General features: G+C 37.0%; 1 protein-coding gene across 1 annotated transcript in view; it reads right to left on the bottom strand.

The window, feature by feature from the left end:
- LOC108917493 (discoidin domain-containing receptor 2-like) overlaps positions 1–20608 on the bottom strand; it is a 59514-nt gene that overhangs the window by 18487 nt on the left and 20419 nt on the right. Inside the window, exons 3-7 of the mRNA XM_023454959.1 lie at positions 18050–18281; positions 10041–10188; positions 6603–6782; positions 2871–3010; positions 2578–2785 (exon numbers count right to left, since the gene is read on the bottom strand). Coding sequence (XP_023310727.1) covers positions 2578–2785; positions 2871–3010; positions 6603–6782; positions 10041–10188; positions 18050–18281 — 908 coding nt within the window. The remainder of the gene's footprint in view (positions 1–2577; positions 2786–2870; positions 3011–6602; positions 6783–10040; positions 10189–18049; positions 18282–20608) is intronic.

Here is a 20608-nt window from a genome sequence, read left to right as displayed (position 1 = left end):
TTGCTTTTCCCGTTCTGTGGGCAGGCGGGTCACATATTTTATACGTCGGTCGTCGTCGTGACAGGTCCTGAGTTAGAAGTCTTAACCACAAATATAACAGTTAATAGAGTAGACAGTATTACACAGGACGTCTTAGACGTATACAGGTTGTCCCGAAATTACTGGGACACAGATTCCTTACATCAAAATAATGCGATTAAGCCAAACTTACCTTGGGTCCATTTGTGGCTAATAAAAAAGTTATTAGTTTTTCTCGTCCCAGAAAACCCCCTAATTCAAATTTTCAAAAGAATCCTTTGAAAACTTTCTAAGAATTTTAAGAATTTCGAATTCAAAATTTCAACTTTAACGCCCTGTAACTTTTTTATTAGCCACAAATGGACCAAGGTAAGTTTGGCTTAATCGCATTATTTTGATGTAAGGAATCTGTGTCCCAATTTCGGGACACCCTGTATATGCTTATTGAAAAAAAAGTCCATCTTAAGGGTGTGTCATTGTGTCATAAGGAGAGGTTAATATACTCTGTTTACCAAAAATTAACATAAGCACGTCAAGGCAATAAGATATATCGTTAACATAAATGTTAAATAATAGTGGCTCCGAATCTGAACCCTGAGGGACCCCAGGTAGTTGTAGTCACTTAAATACTTGACATTGAACAAGTTGTTGTTCACTATAAAAGGTATTAACGAAATATTAGTTTTTCATATTTTTTTTTTTAAATAACTTCAGTTTTAATTTGGAAGATAAAAATATAAAATTTCTACTACTTGTTCGAATTTCAAGTGCTCTAAATTATTTTACTGACACTTAACTTTTGCGAAAATCCATCAGTTCCGGCAAGAGCCCCCAACGGGGCGATCTATCATGCGACGTAGAGCAAAATCGAACAGGTACTGCATCGAAAAAAAAAGTCGGCGCCGCTCCGAACGGGTTTCGCAATCTATCGGCAGAAGGGTATTTTAAAAATGAACGACAAAAAGATTGCCGAGCGTGTATCTGAGTGTTTTTTTAGGTTGTCGTGCGATAAAGGCCCCGCATTAATCCCTATCAAATAAATCAAAACGTTCCATGCAAAATGGACTACAATATCGACCACCTCGCCTGAAATACGGGGATTTATCGGGACGCAGACTTGGCTTATGACCCCGCATCAGCGTCACCGAAAAGGGGTCGTAAATAAGAATATATGAGAATAATGCATAGAGTACTAATTAACCGTCCCCTTCCGCACAAGTAACCATTTTCTTTGCTGTCCAATGATGTACAGTACAATACAATACAATAGAGATCAAGAAAATTATTTAATATTTGTTGGGGCCCATTAATTGATGACCTTGAAGTTGACTTTGAATGTCATTTTCAAGGTTGTTTGGAAGTCAGCGTTCATTTTTCAAATTTTATTTTCGAGAACTTTTGACCCATGGGTCAGAGTGATCTCTAGGAGTTGCCTAGGAGGTCTAATATCTCTCTCGAAGCTTTCAGTATATCTCGTCAAAATAGCGACGTCAAATGAGCTCTATAAAAGTTATTGAGGTCATCAAGAACAACCACTTAGTGACCTTAGACTAAAAATATTTGAGGTGAACCTTGTAGAGCATTTTAATTCTTTCTATCTACTGCCACCATAGATCGTCTTCAGGACCTATGGGAAACTTGATATCTACATAATCTCCTGAATAAAATCACTGTTAACTCAAATTATAATTCATATCCGGGCCTAAAATCCCCGATTTTTCATAATCCAGGGTCTAAAAGTAGCTGACATTCAAATGACCTTGAAAATGACCCTCAAGGTTAAACCTAAAGTCATCAAGTAATGACCTCAATAATTTTTATAGAGGTCATTTTCCTTGCTAACTCAGCCTAAAGAGTTACTCAGGCTGTCCATAATTTTGGTACACCCTCTGTTACTATTTAGTGACGCTTCGGATAGAAAACTCATCTTCAAAGATTGAAGGATATTATTTTTAATAGTTTTCATAAATTTACAAAATATGATACCTATATCAATATATTCGGACGTAAAATTTGGCACTTTATCGATTGCTGACATAAGAAATGTAATATTTTCGAGTTGACCTCGGTTTGATCTTGAAATTTAAGGTCAGTGTCAAATCCAAGGTCACCAGAATATCGATTTCTTGATTCTACAAGATTTATCTGCCACTTTTTCGAGTGTTAAAATCCAAGTGGCTACAGTTAGATATGTTGTGTCAAACCCCAACAATATTTATGCGAACCCCTTATCTGCAAGGTACGTACGTCTATGGAGCCCGTACGGGATGCCTGCAAAAAGCCCGTCGGCAGTGTACAGTAAATGTCAATGTAAGTGTACATGCATGTAGCGGATCCTCTCTAATGAGAATTAGATTGCATTTTTTACTCGATAGTCGCTGGATTATCATCGGTAAATACGTCTGTGTAATCACAAAAGATGTCACACGTGTAAAAGTTAAAATTTAGTGCAATATTTATTAGAAAAATAATAATATTAACTTCCAGTTCTATTCCCTGTTCCAAAAAAATGTTTTTTGGCATTTCGAGTGGTGGAAGGGGCGACAGATTATTATTAACCTGAATCGAAGGAAACCTCGCTTAGCAGGATCCACCTGGAGGCAAAATAAAGCTGGAGCTTCAAGAACTTCCCGATCCTGTGGTGCAGCTTTATGGTGACGTTCCTGGAGTGTTCTAACACCAAGTCGGGCATGTACGAGAAATGGACCGGCTCGGGACTGAAGATGTTACCGTTCAAGCTGAAGAAGGCTCTGGCGTGCGAGAAAACCTGGAAAATACACCAAAAATATTTGTTATGCGAGCTTAAACTGTAAAAGATGAACGCCTGTCCCTGAACTTGAGTTTAACTTTACCTGGACATCTTTGGTGAAGAGGTTATTGGTATGCAAATGGGCCGCCGAGAAATTGCGAACCTTATCGAACTCGAAGAGCATTTCCAGAGGATGACCCGCCCATCCAGGGGTGTCGTTCCTCCAACCCACCCACTCGTAACCTACGTTAAAAAGGATAAAAACAGTAAAATATAGGAATTCAGCTGTAAAATAATCTTTGAATTGATGACTAGCATGTTTTTGCAACAAGGTAGGAGATATATGCGTAGAAGGTATCCAGATCTACAAGACCAATAGATTGAGATAAGCTGAAGAGTTATACCTTTTTGAATTTTAAACATTTACGTTGTTAGGAGAATCGAAAAAAATAAATAAGTTAAAGTGATATCCGCAGAATCTTTATTATTGATTTACAAAGAACTACCTCTACCACTTTTTTGTGGTCTTGTGTAATTGCTCTTATGCATGTGTGCAAAGACGGTAAATAACGACGCGCATATTTAAATACGGAACTCGTCAAAGCGCTGCGGGAATTGTGCAACGGGTCCGAATACCTTTATTAAAGCGGCGAATTCCCTGGAACAATGTTTATTTATTTCCGACGCCGTGGGCTATGCAACCCGTCGCACAAAGTAATCTACAACGGAATAAAAACGTCACGTCGTCGCCGTTACCCGTAATTTCAAAAAATGTTTCAAAATAAAGTCCCGGCAAAGGATGCAATGCAATTTAAAACACAAAAGTAACGTCGCCCGCACAAACGGCTCCAATTCTTTGTGAGTTCGCTTTGAGGACTGCGTTTCCGCGTAGAATAACGTTATGAGTAATTGTTTCCAACGTATGGAAGCGGGTCAACGACCATCCAGCTTTTCTACAAAGAATCGAAGCGCGGTATAAAAATAATCAAAGCCGGATGTCTTCCGAGAGCTGGGCGCACGATAAGGATCTGCACTGATAGAAGTGTTTGTTCCGACGTTTCCCGTATCGAGGAAATAAAATTACAGAAGCTCCATGTTCTCAGTAGCTCTAAATTTTTAAGTGCATCGATATTCGAACCGATCTTATTCTTTACGTAAAACATAAATATTTTCTAGCTTCGGCCAATGCTAAAATATTTAATTTTTTAGCGACAGAAGATCGCTACTTGTTTATTACCCCCAGAACCCTCCATAATCAAATTTATTTATCGTCCGATGGACTACAGTAAAGCACTAAACAGCAGTTTGTTTGGCAAACGGCCATCCGAAACACTTCTTGCTCATCTAGGCAAATAATGGCTACTATTATGCGGCTAGCTGGATTAAAGTGGTGGTACACTCCCCCTTCGCTTTGTATCCTCTTGGTCGCTACACAGTTCCGTTTATCTATACGAGCTGAGGGGGAATAATACGGCTTCATCTCAGGAATTTGCAGGTTAGGGATTCTGCGAGCTTAGTCCGTATGGGCCCCTGTTTTGGGCCTTAGTAAAGATTTCGTCCTAATTGCAATAGGCGATTAGCTCGGACAAAGACTTGTGCTGTTTGTAAATTTACAGGAATTGTAAAGATTTAACCTTTAGAAATTTATCATTTTTCCGAAATTTTTCCGTGATTTTTGACAGACTGTATTTAGGTGAAAAATGGTCGTATCGGGAATTTAAAAAAAAAGCATTTTGAAGCTCTAAGATTCTAGTTTTTATATCCTTCGGTCGAAATTTTTTAGAAGCTACGGTTATCATGCAATTCTAAGAAATAGCGTGACAGAAAAATTTTGCAAATTTTCTTTTTTTTTTCTTGGTCGACGGACTTGGAAAATTTTTTTTCAGCTAAGCCATTGCATGGATCAGATAGCTTGTTTATTCAGCTTCAATTTCCTTTTTCTTAAATTTCGATACGACCATTTTTCATCGAAATACAGTCTGTCAAAAATCACGGAAATAATTCGGAAATTCTTTTGACCCTTTATTTTTTTGCATTACTGTATATCAAATTTAGTATACATAATTATTTACAAAACTCTGCCGCTTTAGTAAACGAGAACATATTTATATAAATTATTCTGTTCTGACCTCACATTCTTCATGTACAAATATAAGTTTGATGTCGGTCATACGGAAAACACTGAAAGTTAAATTGTGATACTAAAGAAATATGTCCGGCATTAAATTTATAGCTGTAATAGAATTTAGGTTACATTATTTACGAAGAGTAAGAAAATTGTTTTTGCCAGACATTTTATGACTTTTATGAAATATTTGACGCCAATGGACAAACATGGAAAGGTAAATGCGATGGAAACCAAAATGACACATTGGTGAAATATTTCGGTATTTTCTGTTCTCATTCAAATACTTTTATAACAAAAGTGCACAATAAATCATTATCATTATTTTTATATTTTTGTGTAACAATAATAATCTCAGATTACTGGACAAAATGTAAGTCGTTTTAATTTAATAAAACATTAGGGAAAGGTCCTGCTATGGAAGAGTCTGCCTTGCTTTGCGAGACGAGCGATATTTTTTAAATAGCCGAGCAGCGAGCTGGAATAACATTATTTTGGAAAATATGTATAATCCGAAACGTAAAGAATAATTGAAATAATTGGTCCGTGGAAGGAACAAAGCAAGGATTAAAGACGTTGCTCTGTTTACTTAAATAAATCCCCTGTCTGAGTTTTGATATCATTTTAAGCGGATTCCAATGTAAGAGTTGCCGTGGAAACAAAATCGACGAGCGTTAAAATGTCTTTGTTGTGCGGCTCAGTATTCGTTTTGAGATGCCATCAAATTCGGCCGCTTTTGTATCTTGAATTAACCAGTAAAAATAAAAGATCGGCAGCATAATATAAACATTAAATTGAATCAAACATCATGTTGCTTGCAAAAGTTTCTTGGAACCAGTTAAGTAGAGATAAACGATGTAATGAAATTTTAGTTAACTCTTATCATTGCAACTAAATTGTTTTATAACGCTATTTCTAATCCCTCTTAATAATACCATAGTGATTTTACTCCAACTAACATCAAAGAAATCTCAAATCAGAACACGCTTTTGATTGTTCAAAGCGCCATCTGTTTAAAAATATAAATAGTGAGGAACAAACGCTTTGGCTTGTACTATTCTTTGGGTTCTGTACACTGCTATTGGCTCTAAGAAGGTACATCTTTCAAGAGAGCTTCTGAAAGCTATATATACTCGCGTCTTAATTTTTCCAATACTAGAAGCTGCAGAAGAATTGGCTCTGTACAATTTTTTTAACATTTCATTAGTTCAAATTCTTCTTGCTATATTTTGGTTCACTATATTTTTCAGTATAACGCTAATCGAATCGATCTTACTCTTTGGGTACGAAAAATAAATATCTGCTACGCATTTATGTGGTCTAGTTTCGACCACACGTCTAGTGCATTAGAGAGCGGGACACAAAATAGTTTCCCTTCCCTGTCTCACGTCGAACAACGCATATTGCGCAAATAAAATTGGGCGATCCTGCCCGAACAACACGTTGTAGAAAGTGCCGCGGGCAGAACGAAATTGTAATATAAATGTAAATCCCGCCGGTGTATTGGCAACGAATGCATTTGTTTTACCTTTGGCCTCGCTCGCCAGGTCGGAGTTAGCGTTGTTCTCGCAAAGGACATTACGGTGGGGGATGTAGAAAAGTCGTGGTTTTATTTTAAACGACCCATATCCCCAGGAACATATTAAATAATAATATAGCGGATAAAAAAATTACAGCCATGCAGTGAAAAGTTATGTCTGTAATATTTACCTTTGCCGTGTCCTGCAAGATCTAGTCTAAAGTTATCTCTGCCCTTTTGTCCATCTACCAGCTGTCCTAGACCACGTGATAATTGGCCGTTTTCCTCTAGCCCGTCGTAGGTTCGGTCAGTGAAGTCGAGATCTGGCCCTCGACTAAGTCCTTGGGGCATACCGTAACTTAGAAGTCCAACTGCAACAGAGTAACTGATTTATGACCCTACCCCGTATATATATGTATTTCCATTTTTGAACTTTGATACGCCAAGAAATTGGTCTTGGGATAATACAATTATAATCTGATGGATTCAAATCTAGGAACTGTGGCGGTTCAAAGACATGGAGTAGGCTGTTTCCAAAGCAGACAATCACATTGATATTAAATGGACCTGGTTTATATGATTTCTAATAAAAGATTCGGATCCTTGGAATTAAACGAAACTGGACGGATTTAATCCAATGTCCCTGGATAATCGTATTTAAACCTCAGCTTGACGCAGCTCCCATTCAGTCCAGAATTAAATGCGATCATAATTGGCACTTTTTTAAGGTGGCAATTTTGCCACCGGTCTGCTTCATTCACAACCAATAAACGCAGCCAGTCAAAGGAAAGCTGACATTGTACATAACGACTCGTAACTACAAAAGGCAACCTGCAAAAATGCAGGATATGCTCTTTAATGCGGTTGTAGCTTCGAAATTTCTATCCTGCAATTATTCTTGAATGCAAAGTACGTACAGTATTTGTCCAAATTAGACAAACACTATTGAAACAAGAAAGAAGAGTTGTATCCGAATGTCCGACAACTTCCCGAGGACTGGTTTAACAATAACACAAATTTGTGGCCAAGTTTTACAACGAACAAAGAGATAGGACAAAGTTTTCGTAGTGCAAGCGCGCGATGTATTATGGTAATTAAATTTAAAGTCTCATATTAAATCAGGATAGTCGAGATAGTTCGGGATGCAGATTGAATATACAATCGATCCAGCAAACGCGGCGTTTCCTGAAGGGAATATCACGTTTCAAACAACAAAGTCAGCGGATAATAGTGCTTTACAAAACCCAAAAACCAGATTAATTGTAGACAACCATCTAATAAATAAAACGTCACTGGCTTTACTCTAATAACGACACATAAACTTTCTCTTACTCCGTCCCAAAACAATGTCTCCAAGTCTTAACACAATTACAGTTCCTAGATTGACTCGGAAATAATTAAACAAGAAACAACAACCAGCGTGCTAACTCCTCGCTAATATTTTTTGACAGACTTATTACACTGTTGCCTAACAGAGCGAGTCCCAGTAATTATCCCAATTAGTACAAGTTAAATTTCGCATTAAACTTCCTAATGCACCTTATTTGTACGTAACGAGTTGTTTCCCGGCTGGGAAAACAGGCGAAATAGTTGCCAACAGAACGAAAAGCCTGTTCATTAGTCGGTTTTTACTTTGCGGCCCGCAGAACGATCTGCGAGTTGTCGGTTTTCGCGGTGGGGCGCCGAAATGCTGACGTGCCGTTTGTATCGGCAACAATTGGAATTCACCAGCTATGGTGTATTATTCCGAGGCTTCGGCTTTCGAATAAATTACGTCTTTTTTTGGCATTTCCATTGCAAATTGCTTCAATAATTTGCGTAACAAAGCAGTTAACTTAGCGGTAGCCATTTTTTTAACCGCCGTACTGCAAATGGACAAGTCACGGTTGATAATGAATCAATCCGTAAACATACAACAGTACTCCGTACTCAATGTCTTTTAGTTCTTTTTTTTACCTCAATTGCTGTTAGCCTAGTTAGAGCGTCCGAGAAGATTGCGATGCAAAAGTGTAACAATGGCAACTTCTACTCCTTATGACAAACCTTGGGACATTTTTACTAAAAGTACCTATTTCATATGATTTTAGGGATACAATACCCATAGGCAATGCATCCAGGGTATCTCATAAACGTTTCTAACGGTTTTATCTCTGCTATAGTCAAATAAATATCCTGGTTCCGTTAGGTTACACCTAAAAGCGACTAAACAAGTAACATTTCGCTAATTAATTTTTAAATTAAAATTTCAGGTATAGCGGGGCATAAAATTGCCCCGCGTCGGTACCCCCGCCCGAGGCGAATAAATTCCACCCTCCCTAATCGCCTCACTTATTTAAATTCGCGAAATACCCGCCAAATAAATCACATTTTACGAGTCATCAATAATAAGGGAACACCATAACATTGTTTAGTTCGCTTTGTGAGGAGGTTCTCGTCTCCTTTTTCGCTTCCACTTATTTAATACTCCCGGTCTAACGATGATTAATAGCAAAGCTATCCGGGAAAAGCGCGAATATTATTAATTGCGCGGATTAAAAGGCCTATAAATAATGCCGACGGAGCAGGTGCATTTCCTGAGAGACGGGTGTCTGAAGGAGTCCTTGTGTGTGTGTGGGAGACATTTTTCACTTCATCTTTAGATACTCGATGGCCCAGTTCAGCGACCCAATATTTTTTATGAATTAGCGTTAAAAAACTATTGAAAATCAAATAATCAGAGATCAAATTTGTTGAGCTTTCATCTTTAATATGCCCATAGACCCCCAAGAATCAGGAAAACTAATCTAAGAACTGAAATAACAACTACAATTTAAAGATAAAACAAAAGTCGTCTAAAAATGGCAGAATATGTATGACAGTAAAAGATATAGAAGCCAAGAAGTGGTTATCATTAAAAATTGTACCTTATTTTATTTATTTCTCTCTTAATTATTCCGTTATTAAAGCAGTTAACAAAAGCGTAAAATTCCAGGTACAATACAACAAAACAGAAATCTATTACAAAAGAAATACAGAATAATTATACCCGATCTAACTTAACTTGGCGTCGCAAGCTTCTGTATACCGCTAGCGATGTAATTATAAAAATAATCAAGGCCTCTATACTCGCGGTCGGTTACAAATTATATTCAGCATTATGCTCTGCCGAGGTGTTATAAGTGGCACGCTAAAATTCTATTAAGCACAACAACGGTACGTTTCTAGGTAATAGGGATTGATCAGGAACTGAGCTTTGTTCACCTCAAGCCTTTTTGGTGCTTTCGAGAATCATATTTAACAAATAAATTATATCGAGCAACTATGACTGTTATGGGTATTTTCTGAAACATATTTTGGGAAAGTTGTATAAATAGGTCATCACTATTTTTAATTTATTTTTTGTACAGACACACCTATATACTTGACTATGAAAGTCGACATGTTGCAATATCCATCGTACTGAACAAAGGTGCCATCAAATTCTCCTTTGTTAGGGCCTTCAAAAGTACATTTGCAAGATCAGAAGCTCAAGTCAGGTACAGGTTCTTCTTTTTATAGACTTGAGCGTCTAATCTTGCCTCTAAGAAAAACGTTCTGGGAAATACAAATCAGTTCGAGACGATTTGTCATGGAATTGTTTTCTGACTGACCTGTCCATCTACATCCAATTAGCTCCACTCTCATACACACCGTCCTCACATGGTCACTGTATGGAAGAAAACGTATTTTTGAGGCAATGACTGGAGGATCTAGCTTCTGGTCCACTATGGTGAAGGTGTTGGTGTTACCTGGCAACAGCTGCAACAAGAATATGTCGTCAGTATTGGTGCAGAATTAAAAGAAATCAGAAACGTTATCTCTTCTGATGGTCAGAACATCGACTGTATGATATTCTCTGTACAATATTATAAATAATTGATGATTATTACGTCATGTGGTACATTCTGTTAACGGAATAGCAATGATGATACTAATTCTTTCAAAATAGTACTCCATTGGACGAGACTACTCTTTTGCGGATGTAAAATATTTACTTCCTTTTCACCTTTTTTGGCCACATTGTAAAATAAATAATCCCTACCCAACCCAACCCATCCCGTTCGTTTGTTTGCTATCGCGTATAAAACTGCCATAGCCGTAACAGTTTAGACGCGTATGGCGTTTTTCAATGGAGATAAAGAGCCATTTGCAATTTCAAGTGCTTGCTATGCGGATGCGTTATGTGCCCGCTTATTACGCCCCTATAATCATGGGCCCGTATTTTTTTTTATGGCCGCTTACGCATATCAGAAGTGGGATGGAAGAGATAAAACAAGGCTGTTTTCGTTTCCATATGCCCGTAATAAATGAGCCGGCCGATAAAAAGTGACCGGACGGGAAATATAAAACAGTTGTCACTGATAAGGATATTTGTTTTAACGATCTTAAAAAATAGGGTACCCGGAAATTAGTAAGGTGTCACGGTATTGTGAAAAATTATGGAGAAATTGGGATTTATAATTCCATGTTGTATTTTATACAAAATATTAATAATAATAAATTTTATATATAAATTGAATACGTTAAATTCAATACGTACAATTTTGGCGCCCAAAGTGGGGCCAGTCGTAATCAATAATTATAATTCAAAATAAAACAATTCTAAACGGTAGTCTACGATTAATTCCTTGTAATAAACAGTTTTTATACAGGATGTTCTATGAGCCACGTCCTATTTATCAGGGATTAGATCAGAAAGTTGAAATCAATGGAAAGTGAGGTAAAATTTTAGAAAGTATGTACTTAATTTATTTTTTTTTATAGATACCGTTTAAAATGCCCACCCTGTACATGGTGAATTTATTGCGCGCTAGCATTTCGCTCTTCGCAGTTAGTTATTAGTTTCTCGGCAATAAGAATAATCCGTTTCAATTTTCATAGAGGCCGTCGCAGAAATTTGTTTTAAATTAAAATCCAACAACACAATCCAATTAAACCCAGTTCGAAAACTGGAGCGAGCCGACCGAATAGGACGGCTTTTTATTCGAATCGCCGAATAAATTCGTTTAATTGAAAATAAAATCCTAGCCCTCGAAGCCACTCTAGCAGGCAGTGTTTACGAATCGTTAAATTTTCTCGTTATTTATTAAAAAATCTGGTTTACGGTTTTCCAATAACACCCCCATCTGAATAACGAGACGAGGGGATCATTTGGGGATGCCCCGACGAATCACATTTTGCTGACAGATTTATAACTGTATTTTTTGAGAGGTTTTTAGTATTAGGGATATTAAAAGAAATAACAAAGATATTTAGTAGAAAAAAGTATTAAACATGGTGTGCCTCAAGGATCCATTTCAGACCCTATACTTTTTTTAATAAACGATTTACCTACTTATGAACCAATTAGAAATGTCATTTTATTTGCTGATGACACTACCATAGTTAATTGAAGTGATTCAGCCATTTGAAAATTAGTTCACACACTTAGCAGTTCTTCAGCAACAGTTGGGAGTCATGGATTTGCGATTTAGCTGGGAACTTCACATTGATTATCTCATTGGTAAGTTACCCAAATGTATCTCTATGATTATTATTTCGTAATTCAAAGAATGGTTATAGAAACGTATTTCGCATAATTTTTAAACCTTCACCAAAGTCCTCGTTATGGAGCAATCGTTTTTAAAATTCTTGTAATTAAACTTTGAACCTTTAACTTCAAAATGGCGCTAATTAGGTTTCTTAATTGTTATAAACAAATTAGTTTTTTTTAAAAAGCTAACTTTGTCCCAAATTGGCCTAGGACAATTTTATTTTAAATTCGTCTAAAAAAGCCAGCTTTCCGAATATGAAAAAATATTTTATCTCCCAGCAATAGGGAAAAAGTTATTCAATTTATTTATTAATTAAAAAGGTTACTATTTTTGAAACAAATTTTCAATAAAAAAAACGATTTTTTTTCACTTTTTTTGGTTCATAATGATAGTTTAGCTCTTCTTTCTTATGGTACCCGTAGAATTGCTGTATCTTCATTATTTTCTGACTAATGTTATTGCAAAATCATGGTCTCTGGGATAAACAATTTGAATAAAATTTAAACTATTTGATGGATCGATCTGAAATTTGGAGGGTTTATAAAGTATCACAAGACCCAACTTTTCATGCATATAGCATAGTTGTAGGTGGATTTTTTACAAGACATTGTCAATTTTTATTTTTCCCTAAGTTTGTAAATTTCTAAGCAACAAATTCATTTATCAACTTTTATAAAACGCCATTTTAAAGCTTGATTTATGTTTCAAGTAATGATTACTTTATATTTTCAATAGGATATAAATTTTCGCCATGGTAGGCAAAAATAGCGAAAATTTGCATTTTTTGCACTTAATTGTTAATAAATAAAAAGGAGAGTGGTAGAATTTCTTCCTATAGGTCAATATTACCTAAAACACTTGTCAGATACCTGGATAATATTTTGTCCTGGTAAATTCTTGTCCTGGTAAACAATACAGAAATATGTTATTAATGAAAGTTGTTTGGAATAAAAATTTATATAATTTAAATTTGTGTATGAATCGGCCTACTTTAATAGAAACAGACAAAAAAAAATTATTGTTCATGTTACGAGAAAAAGTTTTGCTCGTCTTTAAAATATCTTTAAAATGTCTTGAAAGATATGCAAAAATTTTAAGCAAGAATACCTTTTTCTCGTAAAATGAAAAATAAAAATATTTTCCCTCTTTTCCATTTTATCCGTAGACACACTGTAGACTGGAAATAAATTAGAATGAGACTGAGATAAGTTAAGAATTAGATTCAAATTAGATACATAATAGTGTTACATCTGCAAGGATATAATAAATACTCAAGTTCCTAATGCCAGACCCTTTAAAGTACGCTCCTCCCCGCCCCATTTCAGCGCCACTTTGATGGCGTTCAAGTGGTTGAGTACCTACGCGAGAAAATATCGCCCGCACGCGATAATGACCGTCGCGTTGTAATGAAAGGGACCGACGGCGATATGGACGACAAACCGCATTTCTGCCGAGACAGCCGGATGTTGCAGCGTCGCGACGTGCTCATTACTCCTAATGGCGCTGACCGGGAACGCTAGATTCGTAATAATAGTATACGGCCTGTTTGGCAAGCAAATGTCTAACTGCTTTTGAGGTTCAAATCGAAGAGTAATCACTATGGCACACGCAGTGAAGCCGAAATAGCTATTTAGATAAAGTTTCGACGGTTTTACTAAATATTCGTCAGAGCTCAGAGCTATTTTATTTTCTGTTTCGGTATTTGTTGGTTAGGGTCTATCTGATATCGTTTAAATAGTGTTCAAACATGTGGATGCAAAAGTATTGGTCGACGAAACAGAACAGAACCGTACTTACACATCATAATAGTGTATAGTTTTGCGCGTATCATTGGCGGTTTAATTTAGTTGCTGTATTAGACCAGGGCAGATCTGTTTTGAGGTGGACATGAGAGGGGGCAAGCAAATTTTTTCTGGATTACCTTCAGTACAACTCACATAATAAAAGTGTGTAGTTTCCTCTCGGTCCGGAACATTTTCAACCTATCATACCTATTTTATCCGAGTTTTTTACTTATATCTTAGAATCCATGCATTTTGGAAGAATATTGAAAAGGAAAAAAGTTTTAGAATTGAATCTTGCACAATATACTGTAAGTTAAAGATGTTTAAATTTATTACCGATGTTGTAAAATAGCAACAATTGATGAAAAAAGGCAAAATAATCAAGTTTTTTTTTTTCATAATTTTTTTAAAATATTTTAATTGCTCTGAGAGCATTCTAATTTTGGTAAAAGAAACTTTAGAGTATAATAAAACAACACACCAAATTTTATTAAAATCAGTTGGATAGTTTTCGCAAAATAATTTTTTGAAAAAAATTTGGAAAAATTTTTTTCGAATTTTCAAAATGTTGAACAGCCTCAAATGAAGCATCTAGATACTTGAAAATTTTTTCACATAGAAAAGACCGCTCAACCTTTGAAATGGTTTTTGAAAAATTGAAATCGGTTGATTCGGTCAGCCACAGTAAATTTTTAAAGTTAACACAATTTTTTTTATTTTTAAACAATTAGATTACATTTATCAATTTGCAATTTAGTTTTTTTCAAAAATTATAATGTACTGTACTATAGTTCACCTAAACCAGGTGATTGACACTGAGATTGGTAAACTAAACAGTGCTTCAAAAAAAACTATGTAAAATACGATTAAAAAACATGAAATTATAAAAAAAAAATTAAAAATTATCAGATTATCAAGTGGTTTGAGGTTTCTCCTGCAAAATTAAGATCTGTTTGTAGTAAATGCTTGAAATTTTATTTCCCACTCGCCTTGTCGTCGTATTTTTACGAAAATTAACAATTTACCGCCACCTAATATCGGTTTGTTCAGCAAACGCGGCCAACAATCGGGCCAATTACCCCTTTCTCCGCGGCACACAAAGAAAAGTGGCCGGGAACCGACGTCGGCTTGTTTTAATTAACTAAGTACCACGAAACGGCGGCACAAAGGGCCTCTATTACGCTTTATTGTTATCTGTTGTCGCCCGTGGAAATATAGCGCCGCAATATTTTTAAATACGCGGATGCTATTCATCATCTGATATCGTCCGCTCGCAATATGGGTCACTATCAGCAATATGCGACCGGCGCAACGGCCGCCGGCGAACGGAGGCCCAAATGACGGCCCAAATTGACTTTTTAATATCGCTTTGTGTTTCGCCGAGCAAATGTGGTTTTGTCACTCTAGATGCTTTTTGTAAGGTTCGGAATAAGGTTGTTTCCACAACTCGGGCCTCAGTTATTATCATATACCCCCTAATCTTTTACAAGAAGCGCGCTTTAAGTATATTAACGCATGTAAGATCACGCAGACCCCTTCCCCAAAGGGGAGATTGACAATCCCGCGTAATCATTTATCTAACTCAACCCTAATCTGCATTTCAAAACTTTTTTTGCGAACGGGGAAGGGAACGGATACCCGATTCGCAATGAATTCGAAACCCAGCTTTGTCCTCGGCGGTCCCTCATTGTGTAAACATCTGTCTGCCGTCTAATCCAGGAGAACTAGAGGGGGTACGGGCCCGTCACGCCGTCGAGACGCAGCTGAGACGCCTCTTGACGGGCGCTGGCGCGTCGGAGGACCGTATTATCGCCCTCGGTCGGCGGTTACTTTCGCTTATTTCGTCGCGGCTGGCGTTTGATTGCTGTATAAATTCCTTGGCTCGGAAATGAGGGTTTCGCCTCACTTTTGAAATGCAGCCTAGTCGCTGACGACGCCTGTTACTGAAAATAACGCAAATAAATAATTCTTTCTTTAATTTTAGTACTACTTAAACACAGCAGGGTGTATGTTTCAATAAAAAAATGCGTAAAAATTGCAGTGTACCTATACTTCTCTCGAGAATTTGGGATAGTCTCCAGTAACGATGTAAATTTACTGAACTGAGGAGTCCAGTTAGATAAAACTTTGATTTATAATCAAGTCCATAGGGCTTGGGTCCGGTAATCCCGGTGGCCGTTCTATTTTTAAAATAAACTTGACGTGAAACCAAGTATATCCACCACAGCACTTAGAGAACTATCACCCCGTACACCCCCATTTTTCAGGCCTCCCGCCGCATTATGCGGCGAGGCCGGATCGTACTCAACGCGGATAAATCCGTGCGCTGGGATACGGTCGCCGCGCCGTGTGAATTTACGTTTCCCAGGCACGTGAAATCCGCGTAAATGGCAAAATCTGACACTCGTCACGTCTGCCAGAATTGTCGGGGTCCGTTTGAATACCAATTCGGTTTCGGCTTTAAGAACCTGGATAATCAGACTCGCGTTCCCGATGCGTTCTCTCGGATGGGCGACATCCGCGCGCCTTCTGGCATAAAATAAGTCGATTAACCGCCGTGGTGTTTATTTTAACTATATTGTTGAAAAAAAAAAGTGTAAAAAGCAGTGGTGGTTTCTGTATAGGGTCATTTGGTCAATGACCAAGTCCAACGGCGTTGAATCGCGTGATCTGGCCGGTCAGTTCTGATCAAAACGGGAAATTACACGACCAGGAAATAACTTATGCAGTAATTGAATTGTTTCTCGGGTTGTATGGCATGTGGCACCGTCTTATTGAAACCACGTGTCGTTTACATCTATATCTTGCAATTTAGGCACAAAAACTGGATTATCATGTCGCAATTGCGAGCACCATTAACTGTTATGGCCTGACCAGCCGTATTTTCGAAGAAGAATGGTTCGATGATGGATTGTGGATTTTTTGAACCCCAAATGCGACAATTTTGTCGACTAACGAAGCCATCAAAGATAAAAATGAGCGTGATTGTTGAAGATAATTTTGTTCCAAACATTAACATTCACTTGCTGCTTCATAATCCATTCCAACGAACTATTTTCGCTTTGTGTGGTCAGTAGGCTTCAGTTCTTGAGTCAATTGGACTTTGTAAGCATGAAAATGCAAATCTTTCGTTAGAATTCGCTGTAGAGAGCTTCTTGAAATGTCCAAGTCTTAACCACGGTCTCAAATTGATGTTCCTGGACTGTCAGCAACATTCTCACGAATTGCTTCGATATTTTTTTTGTTGCACCACTTGCTGAAGGACGGTCAGAATGTTTAAGATCGCTAATTGATCCAGTTTCCTTGAATTTTTCAATTAATCTCTTCGTAGTTGAAATTAAATCACTATTCGGACCATATTTCTTACGAAAATTGCGAACTATATCTGCCAAACCTTCAATATTTTAAAAATTTTGCTCAACAATGAAGCGTTGTTATTTCATGCTCAATTTTTATTAACCCTGAACTGTTAGCTGTCACATTGTCTTTTTTCCGTTGGCAACACTTTACAGCACAAATGGCGCAGAATTCAAATCTTGTGTAAATTTTGAGACACCCAATAGCGTTCACTTAGATCATTCGACCTTGTAATAAGTATTTAATATTGTTATTCAATGTATTTAACAACAGTGGTGTATTTTAATTAAATATAATTCAATAAAACGTTACCAGATACGACATTAAAGTAAATTGAATTTTAACACTTGTTTAGAACTCATTATTTAAACCTTAACAACGTTTTAATTGTTAGTGATCGTAGATCACTCAAAGGAATATTACATTCGTTCAGAATGACTTAAAATAAGAATTTTTATAGACCGCGTGTGTTACATCATGCATGTGTGTAAACATTCGGTGGTATATTTGGAAGGTTTAGGTATTGTGCGGTACACAAAACATCTTCAGTAAGCTCAAAGAAAAATTCCGTACATATTTCTACTGGGCATGTGTATTTTTTGATTTAGAAAGCTTATAAACTTGTGTGTTACAAACTTCGCCTTAACGAACTACAATGTTGACTGAAATATTGCAGATACATACATATTTCGTAAATGAAACAAGACAGTATTATGTAGAAACAAATGTAACAGTGTTTATAAAACGTCTCGTTACATCACCATAAGAAAGTATATATAGAACAAGCAAGGAATTTTCTGAAATGTAAATTAAAATAATAATAAAATCAAAGTTGTTATACGTAAAGGAAACGATAATACAATACTGCAAGGAGATTAAGCTTCTGAACAAAAAACCAGTCCTAACGTTTATTGTTACGTGCTGTACTTTTAGCTTTTCACTCACCTCTTTCCCTAATCTATTCTTCCACCGCACCCACTTGCTGAACCCTGTCCTCCAGTACTCCAGCATATACTCCTCGGCATACTCCTGTCCAAAACCGTTCCCAAAGCGGCCTTGCGTCCGACTCCCAGTTATCACGAAGAGGTCCTCTAGGTTTATCTCCAGGTATTCTTTGGCGTCTCGGGACACCATCTGTCTGGGACACCACGCGCCTCCGTTCTTATCATTGCGCAACCTGGAAGAAGGAAACGAATACTTAGAAATAAATCTTAAAGACTGTCAGGAAAAGATTGTAGCCAAATTTTTATTTTTAATGATCTACAATACAAATGTACTCATTTTTGTTTGTTTCACGAAAAACTCATCTTATGTATGTGAAGCTATCTAGCTCGCGGCCGTGCCTCGAGCCAAGAGAAAACTGTTTCCCAGCCAGCAGCTGGAAAAGCGCAAGGAACTAAATGAAGTGTGAAATTTATTAATAGTGGCCATTCGACGGTAATTAATTTTGGTGCTAGAGGCGGCGAAAGAATCTGATATATAGTAACGATTTATTAGAGATACTCAGGGGGTGCTTTGTCATACTTTTACGAAGAAAACGTATACAGGGTCTAGAGATGTTTCTTTAAAGAGATAATTTTCCAAAATAAATGTACATTGGTAGATTTTAATTCATTAAATCATCATCTTTGTAAGAATCGGCCAGTTAACAGACCTGATTTATGTCTAATTGAAATATATTTAAATGCAGTTGTTTAGCCAGTGATATGAGTATAGCGATTGTTGCTCTGAAGCGAGAGGAGCGTCATTCGGGGTTGATTAAAATGAAGCAGGGTTCGGTTCATCCCTCCCGACGTTTCGCCATTTTCGCGTGCCGCTGTACCAGCCCGAAAAATAATAGTAGACAACGTTAAGCGTTATTAATTTCTCGTTCCCGCTGACAAAGACATATTATTCTTCCTAGCCGGTAGTATTATGTTGCCTGATTACCGAAACAGTGCTGAAATTCCAAACACAAAGGCGTTTTTATAAATTAACCGTTTCGCTGGCAGCTCATTTTGGGAGCACAAAAAAATAAATCGCTGTTTACGATTCCATTAATCTTTATTTTACTTCGATTCCGGGGAGGGTAATGGGGATCCATGCAAATACAGTCCATTTGTCAGTGTCGAACGTCGTTATAAATATTTGTTCCTCCTAATTGGTTTTGATACGTCGATCGGGTTCATTACTGGAAGGAAGAAATCCCCATCGGCTCTAATTAGCTTTCCAATTGCTATTGCAGAGTTCTACAGATTTGTCGCTAAAAACTTGGTCTGTGCAGGTCTGTACATAAAAATTATTATACTCGTAGAGCGCCATCAAACTAAAAAAAAACTAATTTGTTATCTGTACTTGTTAATGTAACGTCTATTTATTTACCTACTGTTTCAGTCGGAGAAAATTTCGAATAACGCTCTTTTAATTACACCGGGAAAAGCTCGGCGCCAGAACTTCTCAAAGTAATGGTATATGCACAAGGTGATTAAATTAATGAATACTTAAAGGAGTTCGTTAAAAGTTAAAAACTAATTAAAAAGTCCTGAGAGTATTATGAATATTTCAGGGAATAACTGTGTCTCCTCCGCGTCGCTTCGATCCCCATTATCCCACTTCTGATCGCACTTCTGAATTTGTAAATAACAAAAAGTGGGGTGCACTGGAAAGGCCCACTACAGGAGATTAAAGGGTCGTCGCAGTGCAGCAGATTAGTACGAAGCTCCGTGTTGTCTTACAGAGGATCCTCAGGTACAGATAAAACCACTTAGTACAGGCTATTTACCTTGAGCAAGTAAATTTAAATTAAAGAGATACTGGCTCAGATGAGTGAAGTCAGGACTGTGCATTTGTGCAATTATAAGAAACCGGTACTTAAGAGTGAGTATCGAAGCTGGTAGTGCTTTGAAATTGCCGACAGGTGGTGTAACCACACACTCGACATCTCTGTATTTTATTATACAAAGAATAAATACAACAACTGCGAATTTCTAACAAAAAAAGAGGTGGTTTTGTTCGACATTTTCACGTTTGTGTATGCTTTACTGTCAGCAGTTTGTTATCCTGTCGAAGAGGATCATAAAATTCGACCTATTGTGTCGGTGGTCGTGCGAGGTCCTCAGGGACATAAGCTGCTCCTTAAAAGAGGGTTAGCAAACCAAATGAAACAGCTATAAACTTCCAAGAATCCTTTCATTCCAGAATAATCCTTGGTCTCAACTTTGTGAATAAAAGTATTGTTACCTATGGTCTCTGGTATCATCAGTGAATCATATATAAGGATTTACGTGGAAAATATGTACAAGGTTTCTTGGATATACCCTCGATAGATGAGTTTTTCCAGTTGAGGAATGATACTGTCCATAAAATGGCAGTAAACTTCGAAGCTACATTCATAAATTTTTAGATGACTTGTTTATTACTCTTACTCTAAAGAATATGTACGAATTTAGTTCACAGCTTCAATATTATCAATGGGATTTCGCTAAACGATCAACACGATAGAAAATGTGTTGTGATTTAAAGATT

This window comes from Anoplophora glabripennis, unplaced genomic scaffold (genome assembly GCF_000390285.2).
Source record: "Anoplophora glabripennis isolate ALB-LARVAE unplaced genomic scaffold, Agla_2.0 scaffold4, whole genome shotgun sequence".
In the NCBI taxonomy this organism is placed as follows: Eukaryota; Metazoa; Arthropoda; class Insecta; order Coleoptera; family Cerambycidae; genus Anoplophora; species Anoplophora glabripennis.
Note: the sequence above shows the minus strand (reverse complement) of the source record. Positions and strands in the feature narration are given on the sequence as shown.